The sequence below is a fragment of the Bubalus kerabau genome, chromosome 4 (assembly GCF_029407905.1).
Source record: "Bubalus kerabau isolate K-KA32 ecotype Philippines breed swamp buffalo chromosome 4, PCC_UOA_SB_1v2, whole genome shotgun sequence".
Classification (NCBI taxonomy): domain Eukaryota; kingdom Metazoa; phylum Chordata; class Mammalia; order Artiodactyla; family Bovidae; genus Bubalus; species Bubalus kerabau.
The window spans coordinates 7,963,227-7,983,600 of NC_073627.1; the positions used below are offsets into that span (position 1 = coordinate 7,963,227).

The following is a 20,374-nucleotide window of genomic DNA, read 5'->3' on the forward strand; positions in this document are numbered from 1 at the left end:
CCCCCCCCGCACACACACACACACACACAATATTCTTTTTGCTGGTGCCTTCCCTGAGGTCATCATCACCTGGGAGCTGCCTGTTATCAGCCCAGGCTTGTCCCAACCGAGGGAATAGAAAAACTGTTTGTTTGAATTATACACACAAAAACATTTTCTGCAGCGGGTTATAAACCCTGTGAAGTAATGAAGCTGAAAAATAGGCCTGGAGTAAGTTTGCTCCCATCTGCCTTCAGGGCTACTCCCACCCTGGACCTTGTTTATTGATTCAAGCTCAACCGGTTTCAGCAAGAAAGTCTTATCAGGAGAGAACTGATTTTCTTTTTATGACCTGCTCCAGCCCTCCAGCACAAGTCCAACTGGCATGAGTAAGCACCCTTCTGGATATTGTCTTTTCCAGGACCCACGAGTGCCCCCTTATGGCAAAAAAAAAAAAAACAAAAACGTAGTACAAAGGTGAGGCAAAAGGGTCTGAGCTGGGACGGAACCTGAATTGATGTTTGACGGCCACAATTTGCTGCCTTGACTCTGGGCACGCAGAAAACAGAGAAGGTTGGCCTAGATAAGCTAAGGTCTCTTCCAGTCTGAAAAGTCTGATCCTAAAGACCCTCCACTGCCTCCCTGCGCCCCATCCTGTCTGCACTTGGTCACCATCCACAGCTTGTACACTGAAGGGAGAATGCACAGCTGGGCACACTTTACCATGTCCTGCCTCCTCCATCTTAACTGAGTGGAAAAGGAGAGAGTTGGGGCTGGTGGGTGGGTGGATACTTTTTTTTTGAAGCACTACATGCATGGCATGTGGGATCTTGAAATTCCCTGACTAGGACCAAGGACCAAGGACCAAACCCATGCATACCCCTTGCAATGGAAGTGCAGAGTCTTAACCACCAGGGAGGTCCCTAGATGAATCCTTTTGGTGCTAGTAGCCACATGGCTTTGAAACATGCATCCCCTTTTAGGCCCATTCTTGAAAACTGATTTCTTTTCAAGGAAAAAAGATATTAGTAAACATTTAGGATAGAGAACTTTGACCTCCTCTGCCTGCCCTCCCCCACTCCCTACCCTGGGCAAGAGTGGCAATCATTTCTGGGCAGAATTCCTTCAACAAATATTGAGGAGCTACTGTGTGTCACGAACTGGGCAGAGAGGAGTAAGACCTGGTCACAAAACCAAGGACTTAAGAATTCTTCACAGAGGTGAGGGCCTCAGAAGCCTTAATTCAGTTCAATTCAGGCACTCAGTCGTGTCCAACTCTGCGACCCCATGGACTGCAGCACACCAGGCTTCCCTGTCCATCTCCCAATTCCTGGAGCTTGCTCTAACTTATGTCCATTGAGTAGGTGATGCCATCCAACCATCTCATCCTCTGTCATCCCCTTCTCCTCCTACCTTCAATCTTTCTCAGCATCAGGGTCTTTTCCAAAGCCTTAGGAGGGGACAAGTAATGGAGGATGTGATGGCCCATCAGATTCCAGAACCCACACTTGGCTGATCCTGGGATTCCTCTAGAGAGGGTCTAGAGCAGTTCCTGACCAGTGTGGGGTAGAGCCCACTTCCATCCTGTCCCTAGGTCTTTAGTGCTCTATCCAGACAGGAGCAGAGAAGCCCCCTGGCCACCTTGGGCTGAGATATACTTCCCCAGGTCGAATCAGCTCTCCTTAGAATGTGAAGGGCCTGGTGAGGGGCCTGGGGTCACTGCCCTGCAAGAAACAGCCAAGGTCCCCAAGCCCCAGGTGTGTGCATAGGGCTGGGGCTGATCACAGGCACCCGAGCCCACCAGGTGGGGGCTGCTGCCAGTGGGGCTGTGGCAAGTTGGAGTGTGGCAGTCACTTTGTCCTTGCGCAAGGCCCTTGCCCTCCAGAAACTCACAGCCTAAGCCGCTTCCATCCCCACATTTTCAAGCACGCTGGAGTCCAAGAGGGCCACCTTTCTCCCTGGTGCTCTGTCGCCTGACCCCTTCCTGAGAAACTCTGAGAAAGGACTAGAAAGAAGGGCTTCAGCATTCTGGGCTCCCCACAACCCAGAAAGCCACTAAAGTGGTATTTCTCGGGTCCGATGGTGCTGCCCCGGGTGTGCCCCGCCACCTGGCAGGCTCAGCTCGGGACTGGGGAGCAGAGGATACCAGGCTCGCTGATTTGTTTTCATCCTGGCCTCGCCGCGGGCATACAGGGTCATAGTTCCCCCACCAGGGATCCAATCGTGTCCCCTCCACTGGGAGCACAGAGTCTTAAGCACTGAACCACCAGGGAAGTCCTCACTGGGCTTTTGGGAAGAGCCGACCAGAAGGTAGTGTCAGAAGAGCCACAGAGGGGACACAAGGAGCAGACGCTCGCGTTTCCACGGCGTCCCTTGAGGGTGGAGGGGCGGGGACTGCGGCCCATCGCCAAGCGCGGGGGCATCTGAAGGTGCTTCTACCCCGACAGTCCTCCACACAGGCCACCCCCGGCACCTCTGAGCTCCTAAGGGCCCTAGGGGCTCGCCTCAACACAACCGCAGGCTTCAGTTACCACTTCCATCAAGAGGCTGATCGCCGCCTGCTGGAGACAAAACGCCGGAAGCCGGCAGCGCAGGCACGCCGAGCTCAACGACGGCCCCGCCCCTCGCCCCATGCCTCATCGCCCCGCCCCTTTCGCCCTCTGGGCGTGGCTAAGTGCCGCTTCCCCCGGAAGTCCGGAACCCAGCTGAACGTCCCGCCCAGCTGGGCGCTGGCCCTCCTTCATACGGCGCGAGGGTGGGTCCTTGTCTCCTGCTCCCCGACTTAGGTGTTCAGTCCCATCTCCTAAGAGGTCCTGAGTCCCCACCGCGCCTCCCACAGCCCAGTCTCAGCTGCAAGCTGCTGCAGAGCCTGGAGCCAGGAAAGGAACTCGTTTCCCCTCCCCGGCCCTGCGGAACCAGGTGGGGTCCTCGCCCCGCTCCCCAGCCTCGCCGTCCACACTCATCCGCCCGCTCCCCGGGGCCCCTGGCCGCCCGCCCATGGCCCAGAAGCCGAAGGTAGACCCCCACGTCGGTCGGCTGGGGTACCTGCAGGCGCTGGTCACGGAATTCCAGCAGACGCAGAGCCAAGGTGAGTGCCTCGGGGTGGGGGCAAGGGGGCCGCGACCGTCACTCCGGCCCTGGCGCCACTGCCCGCTTCTCCATCGCAGACGCCAAGGAGCAAGTGCTGGCCAACCTCGCCAACTTCGCCTATGACCCCGGTAACTACCAGTATCTGCGGCAGCTGCAGGTCTTGGATTTATTCCTCGATTCGCTGTCGGAAGAGAATGAGACCCTGGTGGAGTTTGCTATTGGTAAGGATGGGGCGGTCTCCTAGGTGCCTGATGAGGTAACGAGTTAGAAGTGAGTTGTTGGGAAAGGGCTCTCTTAGGGCTTTACTTGGAGAAGGCAATGGCAAGCCACTCCAGTACTCTTGCCTAGAAAATCCCAAGGATGGAGGAGCCTGGTGGGCTACAGTCCATGGGGTCGCCAGGAGTCGGTCGCGACTGAGCGACTTCACTTTCACTTTTCACTTTCACGCATTGGAGAAGGAAATGGCAGCCCACTCCAGTGTTCTTGCCTGGAGAATCTCAGGGACGGTAGAGCCTGGTGGGCTGCTGTCTATGGGGTCGCACAGAGTCGGGACACGACTGAAGCGACTTAGCCGCAGCAGCAGGGCCTTACTTAGGCCGTCTGTCAGCAGCGAAGGCAGACTTTCATAGTGTCTGTAATGCCTCCGCGGCCCACACAGCCTACAGGTTCACGGGTGGCTTGAGTCTGGCCTGGAACCCATGCCCAGGACCGTTTCTACCTGTCTACCTTCCCTCTCCGTTAGAGGTAAGATCATAAATGGGAATGGATTGAAGCCCCTTGGAGGGGGAAAAAAAAAAAGTTGAGCACTCTTTTAAAACCTCTTTATCTTATGTTTCACCATCGAGAGAAATAGCTTTCACTCGGAAGGGCTTTTGGCACCTGTGGTTGTTCTGGTCTCAGACCTATTGAATTATTCACCCGACAGGTGTTTGTTGGGCGGGTACTGTGTGAGCAAAGTATTGTTCTAAATGCTGGTGAGATGGCCAACAAGTTGGGAAAAGATCTTTGCCCTCAGGGAATTTACATTCTAGCAGAGGGAGACACATGGTTGACACACAAAAAAGCTGAGGCGCTGAAGAAAACAGGCTGATGAAGAAGAGCAAGGGAAGGAAGGGACTACTTCTGGTTTGGCCCTGGCTGGAAGGCACAGGCCGGGCCAAGACCCCAGAGCAGGAGGAACCAGAAGGAAGGCTGATGTGGCACCATTGTGGTGAGTGAAGCCCAGAGCGGTACTAAATGAGAGAGAAGGATTTAGTGTTGCTAAATTAGAGAGCACCTCGCACCAGTTTACAGGGACTCAGATCTAGGCATTGGGCGGGAGTTTGGAGTTTATTCTGAGGGCAAACCAACATTCCTGGGACTTCCCTAGTGGTCCAACAATTAGGACTTTGCTATTCCTCTGTAGGGGCGGCGGGTTCCATCCCTGGTTAGGGAACTGAGGTCCTGCAAAAAACAAACAAAACCAACATTCTTTTTGCAGCATGTGTCTTTAAAAAAGAACGTTTCTCTGCACAGCGAAAGGAGTCTTATCTTCATAGGAAATGAACTTAATAATTCCGTTGTCACCAAATACCCAGTTAGGCAGACTTCTCTAATAGTTCCCAAGTGGACATTTTTTGTTGTTGTTCTGTATAAACCAGGATCCGTGCTCTTAATCTGGTTGTTAAGTTCCTTAGATCTCAATCTCTCGCTGTCTTTTAAAATAAACTTTGTATTTTATAACAGTTTTAGAAAAATTGCGAAGGTAATACAGAGTTTCTATGTATGCACACCGAGTTTCCTTATTATTACCATCATACATCAGTATGGTACACTTGTTACAATTAATAAGCCAATATCCACAGTCCTGTCTAACTCTGCAACGTCATGGGCTGTAGCCTGCCAGACTCCTCTGTCCATGGGATTTCCCAGACAAGAAGACTGGAGTGGGTTGCCGTTTCCCTCTCCAGGGGATCCTCCCGACCCAGGGATCGAACCTGCGCCTCCTGCACTGGCAGGCAGATCCTTGACCACGGAGCCACCTGGGCACCCCTGTTATTAACTGAAGCCATACTTTGTTCCAATTTCCTCAGTCTTTCCCTCATAACCTTTTACTGTTTCAGGATTCCATCCAAGATACTATGTTAGATTTAGGCTCCTTTGGGCTGTGCCCGTTTTAGACTTTTTCTTTTTGTGAATGACCTTGGCAGTGTTAAGGAGTACTGGTCAGGTATTTTGTAGCTTTTCCTTCAGTTGGGATTTGCCTGACATTTTTCTCGTTATTAGACTGGGATATGGGTTTTGGGGAGGATGACCACAGAGGTAAATGGTAAAAGGCCATGATATATCTCCTCCAACTGAAGCTATTTTGGGAGGTGGAGGAGGGGTGCTTCCCATGCGGGGTCTTAGTTCCCTGACCAAGGATCGAACCTATGCCCCCCTGCAGTGGCAGTGTTAACCACTGGACCACTAGGGTCTCGACTCGGCAGAAAACTTTGCTAAAAAGAGCAGTCAGCCAAGGCAAGTTTTTACAGGATCAGGAAGCACCTTTCCCAAGACAGGAGCCCTCTGAGATCCCAGCCCACTGGGCTTGGGGCTCCCAGGGTGGGTGACCGAGCCCTGGACCCAGAGTCCACGGTCCCCACTTCACTTTGTAGCTGATCCTTGTGGATGAGTCACATCTCTTCTGAGCTTCGTTTCCTCATCTGAGCCTTGCCTGCCTCGCAGGACTGCTGTGGGGAGCAGAGCTGTTGTGTCTGTGAAGGCACTTTGTCTAGAATCATTCGTATCCTTAATCACCAGTTTTCCTCTTCACAACCGCTTTTTCCTTCTCTTTTTCTCCTCCTTCCTAAGGTCCCCAATCCCAGGAACAACAGCTTTCTTAGCACAGAATCCCTCCACGGGGTCCTCTGCAGATGAAATTTCTTTTTTATTTATTGTGCATAAATTGGAAGTCCCAGTGGTGCTTAGAAGCCTATTTTGTTACTCCTTTTGTTTCCTTTCCTGTTAATATCTGTGGCGCTACACTGTCAGTGGTTATCCTGCGCTGTGCTTTGTAGCTTTGAGTCTTTTCTCTCTGGTGGCAGGTCTGAGATTGTGATCTCCATGAGGTCAGAGTGCTTTGCTTATGTTTGTCTTGACTGCTCAGACTTTTTGGCCTGGAAAGAGGGGATGAGGCGAGTGCACGCACGCAGAGTCCTGCCCCTGACTTGGGGCTGGCGCCCTGAGTGGGGCTGGTTCTGGAACAACTACTAGGTAAGATTGCCCACAGCCACGGTTTGGCAGAATCAAACCGAGTGTTGGTTTGTTGGTGCAGAAGAGATTGAGTTTGGTAGGAGCAGGGCTTTGGGGTCAGGCAGGCCTGGGTTCCAGTCCTCACTCTGCGACTTAACTCTGGACACATGACTTCCCTTCTCCCATCGTCAGTCAGGTGGGCAGGATCAATACCTGCCTCACAGAGTTGTTGGCAATTAAATGAGCTAAAGTGCCTGCAGCTGCATGGTCTGCTATCCAGACCCCTTTGAGGGTAAGCAGTTCCCTCATTTCCCAGAGACTGAAGTGGGATAGTGTCTCATGACCTATCTTTTCCAGGGATTTGTTCCTTCTGGAAAAGCATCACTGAGTGACAGAAAAAGGTATGAAAGTTGACCCCTAGCCTCACAATGGGTGTCGGAGCGGTATTAGGAGGACGTACCCTTGGGCAATGGGCACTGGTTAGGCCAGAGCCACCCTTGCTTGGGTCGGGATGGGAAGTGGGTGGATTATCAGGAACCAGATCCAAAGCCAGGATCTCAGTAAACACTCGAATGAGTGAAGGATTCCGAGCTCATGCCCCAGATTAAACCTCTGTCAGGCTCTGGCATCAATTTGAGAGCATTGGCCTGAAGCACCACTGGTTGATCCTCAGTCTTACCTGCTGTGTGTGCACACCTGCACCATTCTAGATGCTGTGTGGAGATGCAAACAAGCCAGAAGATAACTCTCTGCTTCCATGAAAACTGAATCCTAGGATATCACAGAATACTTGACAGTTGTTACCAAAACAGAGTTCAAGTAGGAGGCACCTCCCACAATTCAGCTTAAATCCTTTTTCCTGTGTTCTACTTCCTGCAATACTCGTAGCTGCCACCAGATGGTGGTGGTGTACTGAAAAAGACTGGTGGATGACTCCTGAGCCGCCTCTGGAAAACAGTATCTAGTGTAATTGAAGGGAGGCATGCCCCCTGATCCAGCAGTTACATTCACAGCGCTAGGTCCAGGCACGTGTAGACACATAGGCAAAAATGTCACCAGCAGTATTGTCTGTAATAGCCCCAGCCTGCAAACAGTCAACACTGGGATGAAGATCAATATTGTGGATATTCATACTACTTAGCAAGGTAAATGAACAATCTGCACAGCTCCATGCAATTATCTTGCAAACATAATGTTAAGCACATGATGCTAGACACATAATAATATGTACAGCATGATTCCATTTCTATAAAGTCCAAAAAGGCAGAACTGAATTACAGTGTTTAGCAGGGAATCTGTGATTAAAAAAAAAAAATTATTTGGAAGAAAGAGGAGAGTGAAAAAGTTGGCTTAAAACTCCACATGCAGAAAACTAAGATCATGGCATCTGGTCCCATCACTTCATGGGAAATAGATGGGGAAACAGTGGAAACAGTGTCAGACTTTATTTTTGGGGGCTCCAAAATCACTGCAGATGGTGAAATTAAAAGACGCTTACTCCTTGGAAGGAAAGTTATGACCAACCTAGATAGCATATTGAAAAGCAGAGATATTACTTTGCCAACAAAGGTCCGTCTAGTCAGGGCTATGGTTTTTCCAGTGGTCATATATGGATGTGAGAGTTGGACTGTGAAGAAAGCTGAACACCGAAGAATTGATGCTTTTGAACTGTGGTGTTGGAGAAGACTCTTGAGAGTCCCTTGGACTGCAAGGAGATCCAACCAGTCCATTCTGAAGGAGATCAGCCCTGGGATTTCTTTGGAAGGAATGATGCTAAAGCTGAAACTCCAGTACTTTGGCCACCTCATGCGAAGAGTTGACTCATTGGCAAAGACTCTGATGCTGGGAGGGATTGGGGGCAGGAGGAGAAGGGGACGACAGAGGATGAGATGGCTGGATGGCATCACTGACTCGATGGATGTGAGTCTCAGTGAACTCCGGGAGTTGGTGATGGACAGGGAGGCCTGGCGTGCTGCGATTCATGGGGTCTCAAAGAGTCGGACACGACTGAACTGAACTGAGAACTCCCTGGTGGTCCAGTGGTTAGGACTCGGTGCTTTCACTCTCATGGCCTAGGTTCAATCCCTGATGGGAGAACTAAGATCCACAAGCCACACAGGAAATAAAAGGTCCTGTTTATTACAAGTCAGGAATGGGTTCACCTCTGAGAGGGAGAGAATTCAATCAGGAAAGAGTGTGCAGAGGCGCTGGATGGCTGGCTGTGCCTCAGCCCTTTAGCTCAGTGCAGGTGCCTTGGGCACGTGCGTTCTCACTGTTCACCTCTGCCTGTGTGTGCCTGCGCTTTCTGTGTGTGTGGGTTGCAGGTGTGCCCTGGGCCAGTCTCCGGGGCTGTGAACAGGGGCCTGCCTGGTCCATGTCTACTGGGTGCCAGAGAGGGGTCTTAACATTATCTAATCCTCTCTGCCCGTTTTACTGATGAAGAAGCTCAGTAGAAATGAACTTAGAGAAATGGAGTTGCTTGCTCGGCTCACTTGAATCTGCAGAGGCGTTCCCGGGATTTTTAGCTAGCTCCGCCCACCACAGAGCCCTCGCTCCATCCGCGGAACACTGGGGTCCCCGGGGAACCTCCTTCTCTCATTGGTGCTTTGGGGTCCTAGGATCACACATCTTTCAGCTTAAAAACAAAAACAAACAAACAAAAAACCTCCCCAGCCCGCCACTAGTTACAGGAAAGAGCTGAAGTCGAGGTTCTCGTCCCATCACTCCCTCGCGCGCCACCTGGGAAGGCCGATCCGGGCACCTCTGCCCGGCCCGCTTCCTCTCCGGTCTAGGCACAGGCAGGGTGTGTCTGTTTTATTCATGTGTGTGAATATATAATGCATTCACCCGGTACAGAGTTATAGCCTTTTCTGGAGGCAGCCATTGTTGCCAGTTTCTTGTGTATCCTCCCAGAGATATTTGCAGGATTTATAAACAAATATGTATGTGTTTGTATGTATACTGTGTATACATTGTATGTCTCACACATGCCTGTAGTATACTATGTCTGTATTCCGCTCCTCCCCGCCCCCTGCCTTTTTTTTAAATTTATTTGGCTGTGCTGGGTCTTAGTTGTGGCATGTGGGATCTAGTTCCCTGACCAGGGATCCAGTACGGGCCCCCTGCATTGGGAGCTCTGAATCTTAACCACTGGACTACCAGGGAAGTCCCTTTAAAAAAAAAAAAAAAAAAAAAACAGGAAAAAAATTTAGCGCCACCTATTGGCACACGTTCGGTGTCAGCCCTTAAAGAGCTGCCCGATAAGCACTGCAGGATGTCCTGAGTGTGGTGGGACTGCGGTCTAGCGGGCCCCTGAGGATGGCCGGCTAGGTTGCTTCCATTTTGCTCTCAAAGGCGGTGCTGCTTATTTGTATATCATTTCTCACTTGCTGGAATGGCCCTGTATAATAGAATTCTAGAATTGAAGTCTAGGTCAGAACCGCAAAAGGCCATGATTTTTTTTTTTTTTAATTTTGTTTTTTTAGATTATACCAAACAGATCACTTAAGTGAAAACTGTATCACCCTGTGTTTTTAGAGAAGTCTCAATACCATCCTGGTTGGTTCCCCTCTGTTCCCCTCTCATGGAATCAGCAGATGTGAACATGTACATATGTGTATATTTGTCTGCTGCCTGCTTACACATAATAGTAGCTTTCTCTGTATGCTGTTCACCCCTTGAGTGTCCATCCTGAAATGTAAGAGAGAACCATTCTCAAGATAATGTGTGTGTGAGAATCAGTCAGTTCAGTCGTTCAATTGTGTCCAATTCTTTGCAACCCCGTGGACTGCAGCATGCCAGGCCGCCCTGTCCCACACCAACTCCCGGAGTTTACTCAAACTCATGTCCATTGAGTTGGTGATGCCATCCAACCATCTCATCCTCTGTCATCCCCTTCTCCTCCTGCCCTCAATCTTTCCCAGCATCAGGGTCTTTTTAAATGAGTCAGTCCTTCACATCAGGTGGCCAAAGTATTGGAGTTTCAGCTTTAGCATCAGTCCTTCCAGTGAACACTCAGGACTGATTTTCTTTAAGATGTGTGTGTGTGTATGCATGCTTAGTTGCTCAGTTGTGTCTGACTCTGTGTCCCCATGGACTGTAACCCTCCAGGCTCCTTTGTCCCTGGGATTCTCCAGGCAAGAATACTAAGTGGGTTGCCATTCCCTTCTCCAGGGGATCTTCCCAACCCAGGGATTGAACCCAGGTCTCTCCTATTGCAGGCAGATTCTTTACCATCTGTGCCACCAGGGAAGACCAACTCAAGATATCAGGTTGGCAAAAAAGTTCATTTGGGTTTTTCCACAAGATGTTATGGAAAACATGGGACTTGCCTGTGGTCCAGGGGCTAAGACTCTGAGCTCCCAGATGCAGGGTACCAGGGTTCGATCCCTGATTGGGGAACTAGATTCCACATGCTGCAACTAAAGAACTGAAGCTCTCACATGATGCAACTGTAGAACTGAAGATCCCACATGCCACAACTAAGACCAGGCAGAGCTAAAAAGAAAAAGATGCTATGGAAAACATAACATGTTATGAACATTTTGACCAACCCAATACTAAAGTTAAACCCCGAAACAAATAGTCCACAGTGAAGATTTTGACCTGGGATTGACTGCGGCCAGCCCTGTGCCCTGGGGTGGGCAGGTGCTCAGACACAACCTCTCCAGCCAGTGTCTCCAAGGACTTGCCCAGCCCTCCAGGGCTCCAGGTGCAGGCTCAGCACTCGTCAGCACGCCCTTCCTCGATCTCCAGGACAGTCCTTAGGCCCTCCTGTCCCTCCCAGCACCGATGCCCTGCTTGCTGTGTGACTTGAGATCCCCTGCCTGACCTCTCTGAGCCACCAGCTTTCTCCTCCCAGGTGGCACCTGGAGGTTCTCCTTTGCCTCTCCCGGGGCTTTCTGGGGCTCCCGTCCAGACGGGCCTTGCCTTTACCCCTTGTTCTCTTTCTCTCTGCCTTGCCTGGTTTGTCCAAAACACGTTCATCCACCAGTCAGAACTTGTTCTCCTTTTTGCGTGGTAACCAGCCTTTAAATTGCAGCGGGATCAGCAGACAGTGAAGCACACGGTTTACGTGTCAGTTTGATGATTTTTTTTTTTTTTTGGCTGCACCGCACGGCATGGAGGATCTTAGTTCCCCAACCAGGGATTGAGACCCGAGACCCCTGCCGTGAAAGTGTGGATTCTTAACCAGTGGACCACAGGGAAGTCCCAGATTGATGATTTTTCAAGTTCATTAAAGTGTATGTACATCTATGTAACCCGCACTTAAATGAAGATACAGAATATTACCATCTCCCCGAAAGGATCCCTCATACCCTCTGCCAGTTAGTCTCTTCCACCCTGAGGTAACCACTGTTCTAACCTTTAGCCCCATGGATTCGTTTTGCCTGTTCTTGAACTTCATGTAAGTGGACTGGTTCAGGCTTCTTTGAGTTGAGTCTCTGGTTTTTTTTCACTGAACATAATGTTTCTGAGGTCCATGTAAATTATTGCAGTATCAGTAGCTCCTGTCTTTGTATGAATAGGCCACAAGTCGTTCCTCCAGTCATCCCACTGGTGGAGCTTTGAGTTATTTCCTTAGAGCCTTTATGAGTAAAGCTGTTACGATAATTTTAAAGATTTTATTTATTTGTTGGAGAAGGCAATGGCACCCCACTCCAGTACTCTCACCTGGAAAATCACATGGACGGAGGAGCCTGGTGGGCTGCAGTCCATGGGGCCGCTAGGAGTCGGACACGACTGAGCGACTTCACTTTCACTTTTCACTTTCATGCACTGGAGAAGGAAATGGCAACCCACTCCAGTGTTCTTGCCTGGAGAATCCCAGGGACGGGGCAGCCTGGTGGGCTGCCGTCTATGGGGTCACACAGAGTCGGACACGACTGAGGTGACTTAGCAGCAGCAGTATTTATTTGTGGCTGTGCTGGATCTTCGTTGCTCCCTGGGCTTTTCTCTAGTTGCTCTGAGCAGGGACTACTCGAGTTGCCGTGCGAGAGCTTCTCATTGCTGTGGTGTCTTTGGTTGCAGAGCTCCAGGGCATGCAGGCTTCGGTAGTTGCGGCTCGAGGGCTCAGTAGTTCCAGCTCCGCACTCCAGAGCACAGGCTCGGTAGCTGTGGCACATGGGCTTATTTGCCCCCCAGCGTGTGGAGTCTTCCCAGATCAGGACTGAACCCATGTCTTCTGCATTGGTGGGAAGATTCTTTACCACTGAGCCACGAGGGAAGCCTGTCATGATCATTTTTATACAAGTTTTCTTGTATACATCAGGTACTCATTTGTCTCAGGTAGATTTCTTAGGGTATATGTATGTACTCTTTTTTTCTCAGATCTGGGTAGAAGTGGAATTGCTGAGTCACTGGGTAGATGTATGGGCTTCGTGGGTAGCTCAGTGGTAAGGAATCTGCCTGCCAATGCAGGAGACACAGGAGTTGTGGGTTTGACCCCTGGGTCAGGAAGATCCCTTGGAGAAGGAGATGGCAACCCACTCCAGTATTCTTGCCTGGAAAATTCCACGGACAGAAGAGCCTGGTGGGCTACAGTCCATGGGGTCGCAAAGAGTTGGACACGACTGAGTTTGCGTGCGCATTCATGTACATACATACACACACACCCACACACACGGTAGATGTGTGTTCAACTGTATTAGAAGCTACCAGATAGTTTTCCAGTGTAATTACGACGTGTACACTCCTCACCACCACGAGAGTTCCGATAGCTCTGCCAGCACTTACTGTTGTCTTGCTTGGTTTTCCATTATGACAGGTGTATAGGGGCCTCTTGCTGTGGTTTTAATTTTCATTTCTCTAATAAGGAATATTGGGCACATTTTCGTATATTGGCCCTTTTGTGCAGTTTGTCTAAGTCTTTTGCTCATTCTTTTTTTTTATTGTGTTGTTCATCTTTTACTGATATGAAGGAGTTCTTTAAATATCCTGGATATGAGTTCTCTGTCAGAATCTATGAATATTTTCTTCTTTTGCTTTTTTCCTTTTTTTTCCCCTTCTTTGGTATGAAGAAAAGAAGCGAAGGTGGTGAGGAGAGGGCCTCTGGGGAGGGGGACTGATTAGGGCGGTCAAGGAAGGCTCTGAGAAGAGGTAACATCTTGTTAGACCTTTTTATTTTTTTGGCTGGACTGCTTGGTTTTCAGGGTCTCAGTTCCCCGAGCGGGATTAAACCTGGGCCCACAGCAGTGAGGCCACAGAGTCCTGAGCACTGGACGGTCAGGGAATTCCCTGGACTTTTTTTTTTTAATTGCAATTTTATGACACATTTGGTGTTCTTTTTTCCTCCTTAACCTTATATAGCAAGCATTTTCCCACATTACACTTTTTTTTTTTAATGTGATTTTTAGAACTGTATAATGTTTCATCATATGGATGTACCCTACTTTCTTTAACCAGTTTGCTGTCATTGGGCCTTCTTTAGGAAGCTTCCAGGCTTCATGTTGCTCTTTTTCTACAACCCTCCTTAGTTCTTCAGGGCCAGTGCGCAGAGGTGGGCTCGGAGGAAAATTCAGAGCAGCTGAGGCTTCTCTTCCACTCTTTGCGGGTCTTTTGGCTCCTTCTCGGGTGCTCCTGCTGAGCCTTCTTATCCCTGAAGCCCTTCTCTTTCCAGGCTTTGACTGCTCTTTTTCATCTTCCACGGTCGCTGCCAGCAAGGCTAAGGGGCTTAAAGAGCTGCCTGGGGTGGGACCTGGCAGCCGGTGAGCGCTGGCAGCCCTCGATCCATCCCTGGAGGCTTCCCAGGCCTGTAAGCGGGGAGCAGGTGGGGCTGGCTGTTGGGAGACCGCCTCCCGTGCCTATTCTCCTGCAGATGCCCTCTGATTATCCCGAGTGGCAGAGCCCTGCCCAGGCACACCTGGGCGCGATGATGACTCACCAGCCCAAGAGTGACTCGGCTTTTCACCATATCACCTTTGAGGGCAAAGATAAGTCCCGTCCCCCATGCCAGAGCTGAGTCCGCAGTGTGGGTAGGAGGCTGCAGCTCCACTCGGAGCTCAGAAGAGATGGTGCCAGTGTGTTCGAGAAGCCGGGGTCCTGCCGGGGCGTTTCCACTTGTCCCCGCGCCTGGCTGAGCCTGGTCTCCACCCATGGTAGGATTAGTTGTTCTCATGGCTTCTACAGGGACACCCTTTATCCTGGGAGTGGCAGCGGGCTCCCCACTTTCTGAGACTTTGAGCAAGTTACTCAGTGGCCTCAGCTTCTTTCTTGCAAGTGGGGGTGGTGGTGACTCTTGCTCTGTGGGGCTCAGTCATGTGCCCTTCATGTTTGTGCCCAGCAAGAAGGCACAGTTGCAGCCCCTGAGATACAGAGGTGAATGATGCCGTGTGGTGCCCAGTGATGGGGACAGACCGCAAGTAAGGAGGGTGGTGGGAAGGTAGGCCCCAAGCTGTGCTGAGGGCTCCACTGGAGTGACCTGAGAGGTGGGCAGGGACCCTGCATCAGCGCCTCCCCTTCTGGGGCTGCCCCTCAGAGGTCCCCTGTCGGTGAGACCCCAGAACTGCAGATGTCCCAGGTGGGCAGGGTGTCGGGGAGCCATCCTGTCCAGCCTCCCAACCATCTGCAGTGTGGCCGTTTCCTGCTGCTCACTGCTTTACAATCCTTCTAACAAATGTTTGTAGAGCACACCCTGGACCAGGCACCCCGGACATGATGGGAATAAGACACCCTGGGTCTTGACCTCTGGGAGTGTATCCTTCTAGTGGGGCTCAGCAGTCAGCAAGCAAGAAAAAGCCATGGTGATCCCTCAAAAGTTCTAAGTATGGGAAGAAAATGAAACAAGGTGATGAGTGAAGTGCCTGGACATGGCAGGGTGTGGCTTATGTGGTGGTCCAGGAAAACCTCACTGTCCAGGGAGCAGTGATGTGCTGGTTACCAGCAAGTGCGTGTCAGGACTTCCCTGGTGGTCCCGTGGTTAGAGCTTCCACTGCATGGGGGGCACGGTTCAATCTCAGCTTAGGCATTTAAGATCCTGCATGCCACATGGCATGGCCAATAAAAGAAAAAAGAACAGAAAAAAAAAAAACAAAGAGGGTGGCAACATGTGAAGATCCTAGAAGGGAGTGTGAACTTTATTCCAGGTGCAGTGGGAAGTCCCTAGAGGTTGAGTGGATGGAACCTTTATAAGCTTCCCTTCAGCGGGACCCAGACTGACCCAGGTACTGCTCAGGAGCAGGTGGCTGAGCCAGGAGGAGGAGGAGGAGGAGGAGGAGGAGGTCTTCGCCAGCCCTGCCCCCCACCTTGCTGCGCCTGTCCCCTCTTGCTGGGAAAGACGTCCGGGATGGGTTTGAGGCTGCGAGAAGCCATAGTCTCTGCCAGTTTCTAGAGACGCAGGGGAAGTGGGTGGGCTGTCAGTCACTCCTCATTGGCTGCACGGAGCTGGGCGGCCGTGTTATGCAAATGAGCTAGAAGCTGGTCATCTGTTTGGAGTAGGAACCCAAGGGTGGGGGTGCCCTGACGGCAGGAAGCTCACCCAGGAGCCACAGGAAGTCAGCTTCCCACACCCAGGGCTCTGGGCTGGCGGGAGAGTACCAGGTCAGGCCACACTACGTGAGCGGTGGTGGGTTCTTCCATCCAGAACCACAGGTCTCTTCACTCTGTCTTTTTCTCTTATCCCCCAGAATCCTAGCAACAGTGATGGGTTGGGGGTGGGGGGGGGGGTGGTGGCGGTGGATGATATTTAACCTCTTAATTATGTTGTATCCATAAAATGGTAAAAGGGTGGACTGCGTGGGTGTTAAATGATTGTAGATTTATTGGTGTGGAGAGGTGTTCACAGGAAAACAGGATCACATTGTTATCAAGTATATGGAGTCACATTTAAATATTGTGGGATGAAAAGCAAATATTAAATGGGTGGTAGGATTGAGGTGGTTTATACTTTGCCTTCTTGACAGTTTTATTGCGGTATAACTGACATGATAAACTTTACGTAAGGGGGCAACTTGATACGTTTTGATGTATGTACACCTTGAAACAATCACCTTACATATGTGTGCGTATATGTATGTGTGTGCATATGTGTGTGTGTGTGTGCACGCGCACATACATGTATTGTGGTCATGCCACACATCTTGTAGGATCTTAGTTTCCCGGCCAGGGATCAAACCAGGCCCTCAGCAGGGAATGTGTGGAGCCCTAACCCTGGACCACCAGGGAGTTCCCAGGAAAGCATTGAAGTGGCCAGACCGAGAGGGACAAGGTTCAGCGTCCACCTCCAGAAGGCTGGGCCTTGGCAGGCAGGCCTGTCTGGAACCTTGAAAGGGAGGGCTGGAGATTTGGTGGGCTTCGGGTCCCTTGTCCCCAGGCCAGCTTCTCGGGGGCCTGGCCCTTCCCTGGGACTTGGGGAGGAGAGGGCAGAGGAGGCCCATGGCTGAGGCCTGAGTCCGTTTGTTCTTCCCCAGGCGGCCTCTGCAACCTTTGCGCTGACAGGGCCAACAGGGAACACATCCTGCAGGCGGGGGGCGTCCCCCTCATCATCAACTGCCTGTCCAGCCCCAGCGAGGAGACTGTACTGTCCGCCGTGACCGCGCTCATGGGCCTGGGCTCACCCGGCGCGCGCCCCCACCCCGAGCTGACGGCCCGGCCCGTGGTCCAGTGCATGCTGCGCTTCTCTCTGTCGGCCAGCGCCCGGCTCCGAAACCTGGCCCAGATCTTCCTGGAAGACTTCTGCTCCCCCAGCCAGGTGGCTGAGGCCCGCAGCTGGCGAGCGGATGCCGCCCTGGGGATCCCCCTGCCGAGGACGGAGGGCCCCCAGCAGTCCTGACCCAATGCCCGCTGGACGAAACTGAAACCCTGGTTGGGGCTCAGGGAGAGGCGGCGCCCTGTCCTCTAACGGCGCGCGCTCGGCCCATTTCAAGGTGCGTTTTCTCGGCACGGCAGGTATTTGCACTGTGATGAAAGGCCCCAGACGAGTGAGGAAGCCAGGCCTTGAGACGCGTGGACGGGGAAGTTGAAGATGCTGCCAAAGAGGCCCTCGTGCTGGCCCACCCCCCACCCCAGCCGGGTCTTACCCTCCAGGAGGAAGCAGCGCGGTCCCTGGACTCGGAGGCTTCGCAGAAGATGTTTATCCTGAGGAACAGCTGGGCCTGGAGCTTAGGAGAATTGTCTGAGCTTGAGGAAGGAAGCATTCTCCCCTAACAGAGAGGTGTCTGGAGTCATTTTGAAACGCAGAAATGAGAAGCCTTGTTGTTCAAAGTATATTGCGGCTCCAGGAAGCTGAGGGCGGTGTTGTGCCCCTGTCTGTGGAGGCTGGGTACCTGCCCCACAAGGTCTCCAAGCCGGGCGTTTGGCCTGGCGGATGCTAGCCCTAACTCTCTGGCTTAACTGTTGATCTGCACAGACCTGTCAGCCAGACACCACGGTAGGGCGCCTCAAAGACCAGAGCGTGCCCCGTGCTGTTGAGAGTCCAGCCCAGTGACTGTTACCGTGGCCGTGAGGGTGATGACACGTCAGAGGACAGGCACGGACTCTTCGAGCGGTGTCTCCTCCCCTCCCCACCCCACGGTCCCTGCTTGGAAGCCCTGGCCCGCCTTCTCTGCCATCAGGGTTAGTGAGGGGGGATGCTGTGCCTGGAAGCACGTCTGGGGCTCAGTCGGGCCTAGGGGATGCAAGAGGGCTGCTGAAGGGAGAGGGGACCAGCTGCTGGCATACAGTGCAGGGCTTAGAGTCCAGTGGACACCGCTCAGCATGGGGGAAGGGGTGTGGGTCCCCGTGGAAAGCTGGGGTTCGGGAGCAGGGGAAGGTCCTGGCCCCCCTTAAGGTTGACCTCTTACATGACCAAGGAATGGCGGCTCCGAGAGGAACGGTGTCCAGGTGGACGTGGAGGTGGGCGGATTATGGGACTAATGGACTAAGGAGCCCAGAGGGAGGGAGGTGAAGACCTCCTCATCGGCCTGTATCCTCCCCCACCCCCGCCCCTCCCCCCGCCGGAGAGTCCCGACTCTTCCCTTTCCCAAATAAAAGGCCTTAAGAGAGCAGCGAGCCAAAGCGTTTTATTTAAAAGATGTGTGTTCTCCCAGCGCGTTTCTGGCCGGCGCGGTGCTTAGGGGTCACCGCCTCAAGGCTGCACGGGGACTCGGTTCTGCCCGGCTTCCCTGCCCGTCTGCCTCGCCCTACTCCGGCCTCATTGTTGGGGAAGCCCCAGGCCGTCGGGGTCCGGAGGCAGGGCTCGCCGCTTGCTGTCTATAATCTCCCTCCAGTTGTCGCTCCAGGAGCGCAGCCGTCTCCGAGGCGGGGGCAGGGCCAGGTGCTGGTTGTGGCAGCAGGTGAACAGGATGTGCTCCCAGCTGGGGGTCTCCTCGTGGCCTGGGCAGGGAGGCAGAGAACCCGAAGTCCCTAATCTGGTTATCTGTACTCCCTCCCCCTAATCCCAGCAGGCCAGATGTCTGGAGACTGCTAAGGAAAAAGGCTCCCCACCTTGAATGACCTCCTTGTCATCAATGAGTAGGTCCCCCGAGATCACTGTCTTGTCCCTCGTCAAGATAATGCGCTCCACAAACTGGGGTCCCAGGTGCTTCTCCACCCAGCGGTACTGTGAGGTGGGCACAGGGTCAGTAGGGCAAGATGGGCCCCTGAACTCAGGGCCAGTAGGTGTGAGGGAGGGTCTACAGCTTGTGAAATACCCCCTCCACTGCCCCCCCCCCCCCAATTTTCTGTGTTTCTGCTGGTGTGTTGGGTTTTTTTTTTTTTTTTTGGCTAGGCCATGCAGCATGCGGGATCTCAGTTGACCGACCAGGGATTGAACCCGTGCCTCCTTGCATTGGCAGCACAGAGTCTTAATCTCTGAACTGCTAGTGAAGTCCCCCGATGGTTTCTTTTAAAAAAATCATAATTTAGGAAGCTAAGGTTGCCCATGGAGCGCTGGGGCAGCCGCACCTTCTCCTGCACACAGTGGTCGTACTTCATCAGAGGGCTTGTGCAGATGAAGACCTGGGTGCTGCTGGGAGGGGGCACGATTAGACGGGTGGTGCCCGCCCCTGCCCCCCAGCCCCCACTCCCTCGCCGCCCTTCCTCACTCCTGCATGTCATTCATCTCCCGCATGGCTTCCAAGGCTCCAGGGATGGGCTCCAAGTCTAGGAAAAAGCCTGGGGCTTCATACACACTGGTTACTTTGTCCTGAAAGATACAGCGTTCCCATCCTGGCTCTGCTCCAGACCTCAACCCCTCCCCCCTACACACACACCTCCCCCGCGCACACACAAGCAAGGGCTCACAGGTGAGGTTCCCGGGGGTCTTTGGTCCCCAAATCAGAGTCCCGGGTGGAGGATTTTGTTTAGCAGTAAGGAAACAACCCCAACCCCCAGACTGTCTAGTCCCAAGTGAAGTGTGGATTCTGAAGTGAGCTTTGTTCATTTTAAACAGGAAGGTGTCTGGACACGGAGCAGAGACAGTACTGACCCAGGGGAGAGGCCCCCCGTCCCCGGATGTCCTGTGGGGTCCGGGCTCCCCGCTCCCCTCGCGCCGCACCCTTCCTGTCCACCCTCTCCCTACCGCCAGGTCCGGGCGCAGCGCCCGGTACTGCTCGTTCGCGAAGAAGCCGCGGCGCTCCTCCAGCGGCACGTGCGGCTCCCCGGGGAACCGTTGGAGGAAGCCCCGCAGCAGGCCGGCCTCGAAGTCCGCCAGCACGCCGTCCATGTCCACCAGCACCCGCACGGGCCGCGCGCGCCCCGCCGGCATCCTCATCGCCAGCGCCGCGAGGCAGGGGACCCGGGGGAAACGCGGAACCGGCCGCTTCCGGAGCCGCGGCGAGCGGGGCGGGGCCGGGCCTATTTGCTTAGGCGCCCGGGTGCCCCGCCCGCCTGCCGGAGCCCCGGGCCTTCCCCAGCGCCCGCGACCGGGCGTGGCGGTGCCAGAGCCACGCCTCTGGTCTGAGGGTGCGACTGCGTGGACATCAGCCGCCCTCCCTCACCCCAAACGTTACTAGGCCAGACCTTCCGGGGGTCCCCTGGACTGTCCTGAATACTGGGGAGCGTCGTCTTAAACCTGTGGGCCGGCTCCGGCTTTCTCAGAACCCACACCTGCTCACCCCGCGGGGACAGGAGGAGAGCTTCCTCCCGCTGCGTCAAGGCAGCACCAACCCAAGGCCAG

General features: G+C 53.1%; 2 protein-coding genes across 8 annotated transcripts; one reads left to right on the top strand and one right to left on the bottom strand.

Annotated features, from left to right (window-relative positions):
* On the top strand, positions 1 to 19,788 carry ARMC7 (armadillo repeat containing 7). 5 transcript variants are annotated; one of them, XR_008712807.1, is made up of 4 exons: positions 1 to 3,067; positions 3,147 to 3,290; positions 4,101 to 4,279; positions 4,550 to 4,892. XR_008712807.1 is itself a non-coding variant. In XM_055575103.1 (4 exons), the coding sequence occupies exons 1-3, from the start codon at positions 2,977 to 2,979 to the stop codon at positions 6,672 to 6,674; spliced, it is 270 nt and encodes an 89-aa protein (XP_055431078.1). In that variant the 5' UTR covers positions 1 to 2,976; the 3' UTR covers positions 6,675 to 6,683; positions 6,993 to 9,511. The 5 variants fall into 5 exon arrangements, 4 of the variants coding, with proteins under 4 accessions (XP_055431078.1, XP_055431079.1, XP_055431076.1 ...); XM_055575103.1 differs by lacking the exons at positions 4,101 to 4,279; positions 4,550 to 4,892 and adding exons at positions 6,640 to 6,683; positions 6,993 to 9,511; XM_055575104.1 differs by lacking the exons at positions 4,101 to 4,279; positions 4,550 to 4,892 and adding an exon at positions 19,649 to 19,788.
* NT5C (5', 3'-nucleotidase, cytosolic) lies at positions 18,233 to 20,233 on the bottom strand. 3 transcript variants are annotated; one of them, XM_055575097.1, is made up of 5 exons: positions 19,685 to 20,233; positions 19,302 to 19,402; positions 19,162 to 19,222; positions 18,703 to 18,817; positions 18,233 to 18,591 (listed from the first exon to the last, which is right to left on the bottom strand). In XM_055575097.1, the coding sequence occupies exons 1-5, from the start codon at positions 19,967 to 19,969 to the stop codon at positions 18,410 to 18,412; spliced, it is 744 nt and encodes a 247-aa protein (XP_055431072.1). In that variant the 5' UTR covers positions 19,970 to 20,233; the 3' UTR covers positions 18,233 to 18,409. The 3 variants fall into 3 exon arrangements, with proteins under 3 accessions (XP_055431072.1, XP_055431075.1, XP_055431074.1); XM_055575100.1 differs by having other exon boundaries at positions 18,234 to 18,591; positions 19,778 to 20,233; XM_055575099.1 differs by having other exon boundaries at positions 18,234 to 18,591; positions 19,162 to 19,225; positions 19,778 to 20,233.
* Positions 20,234 to 20,374: the final 141 nt, after the last annotated feature.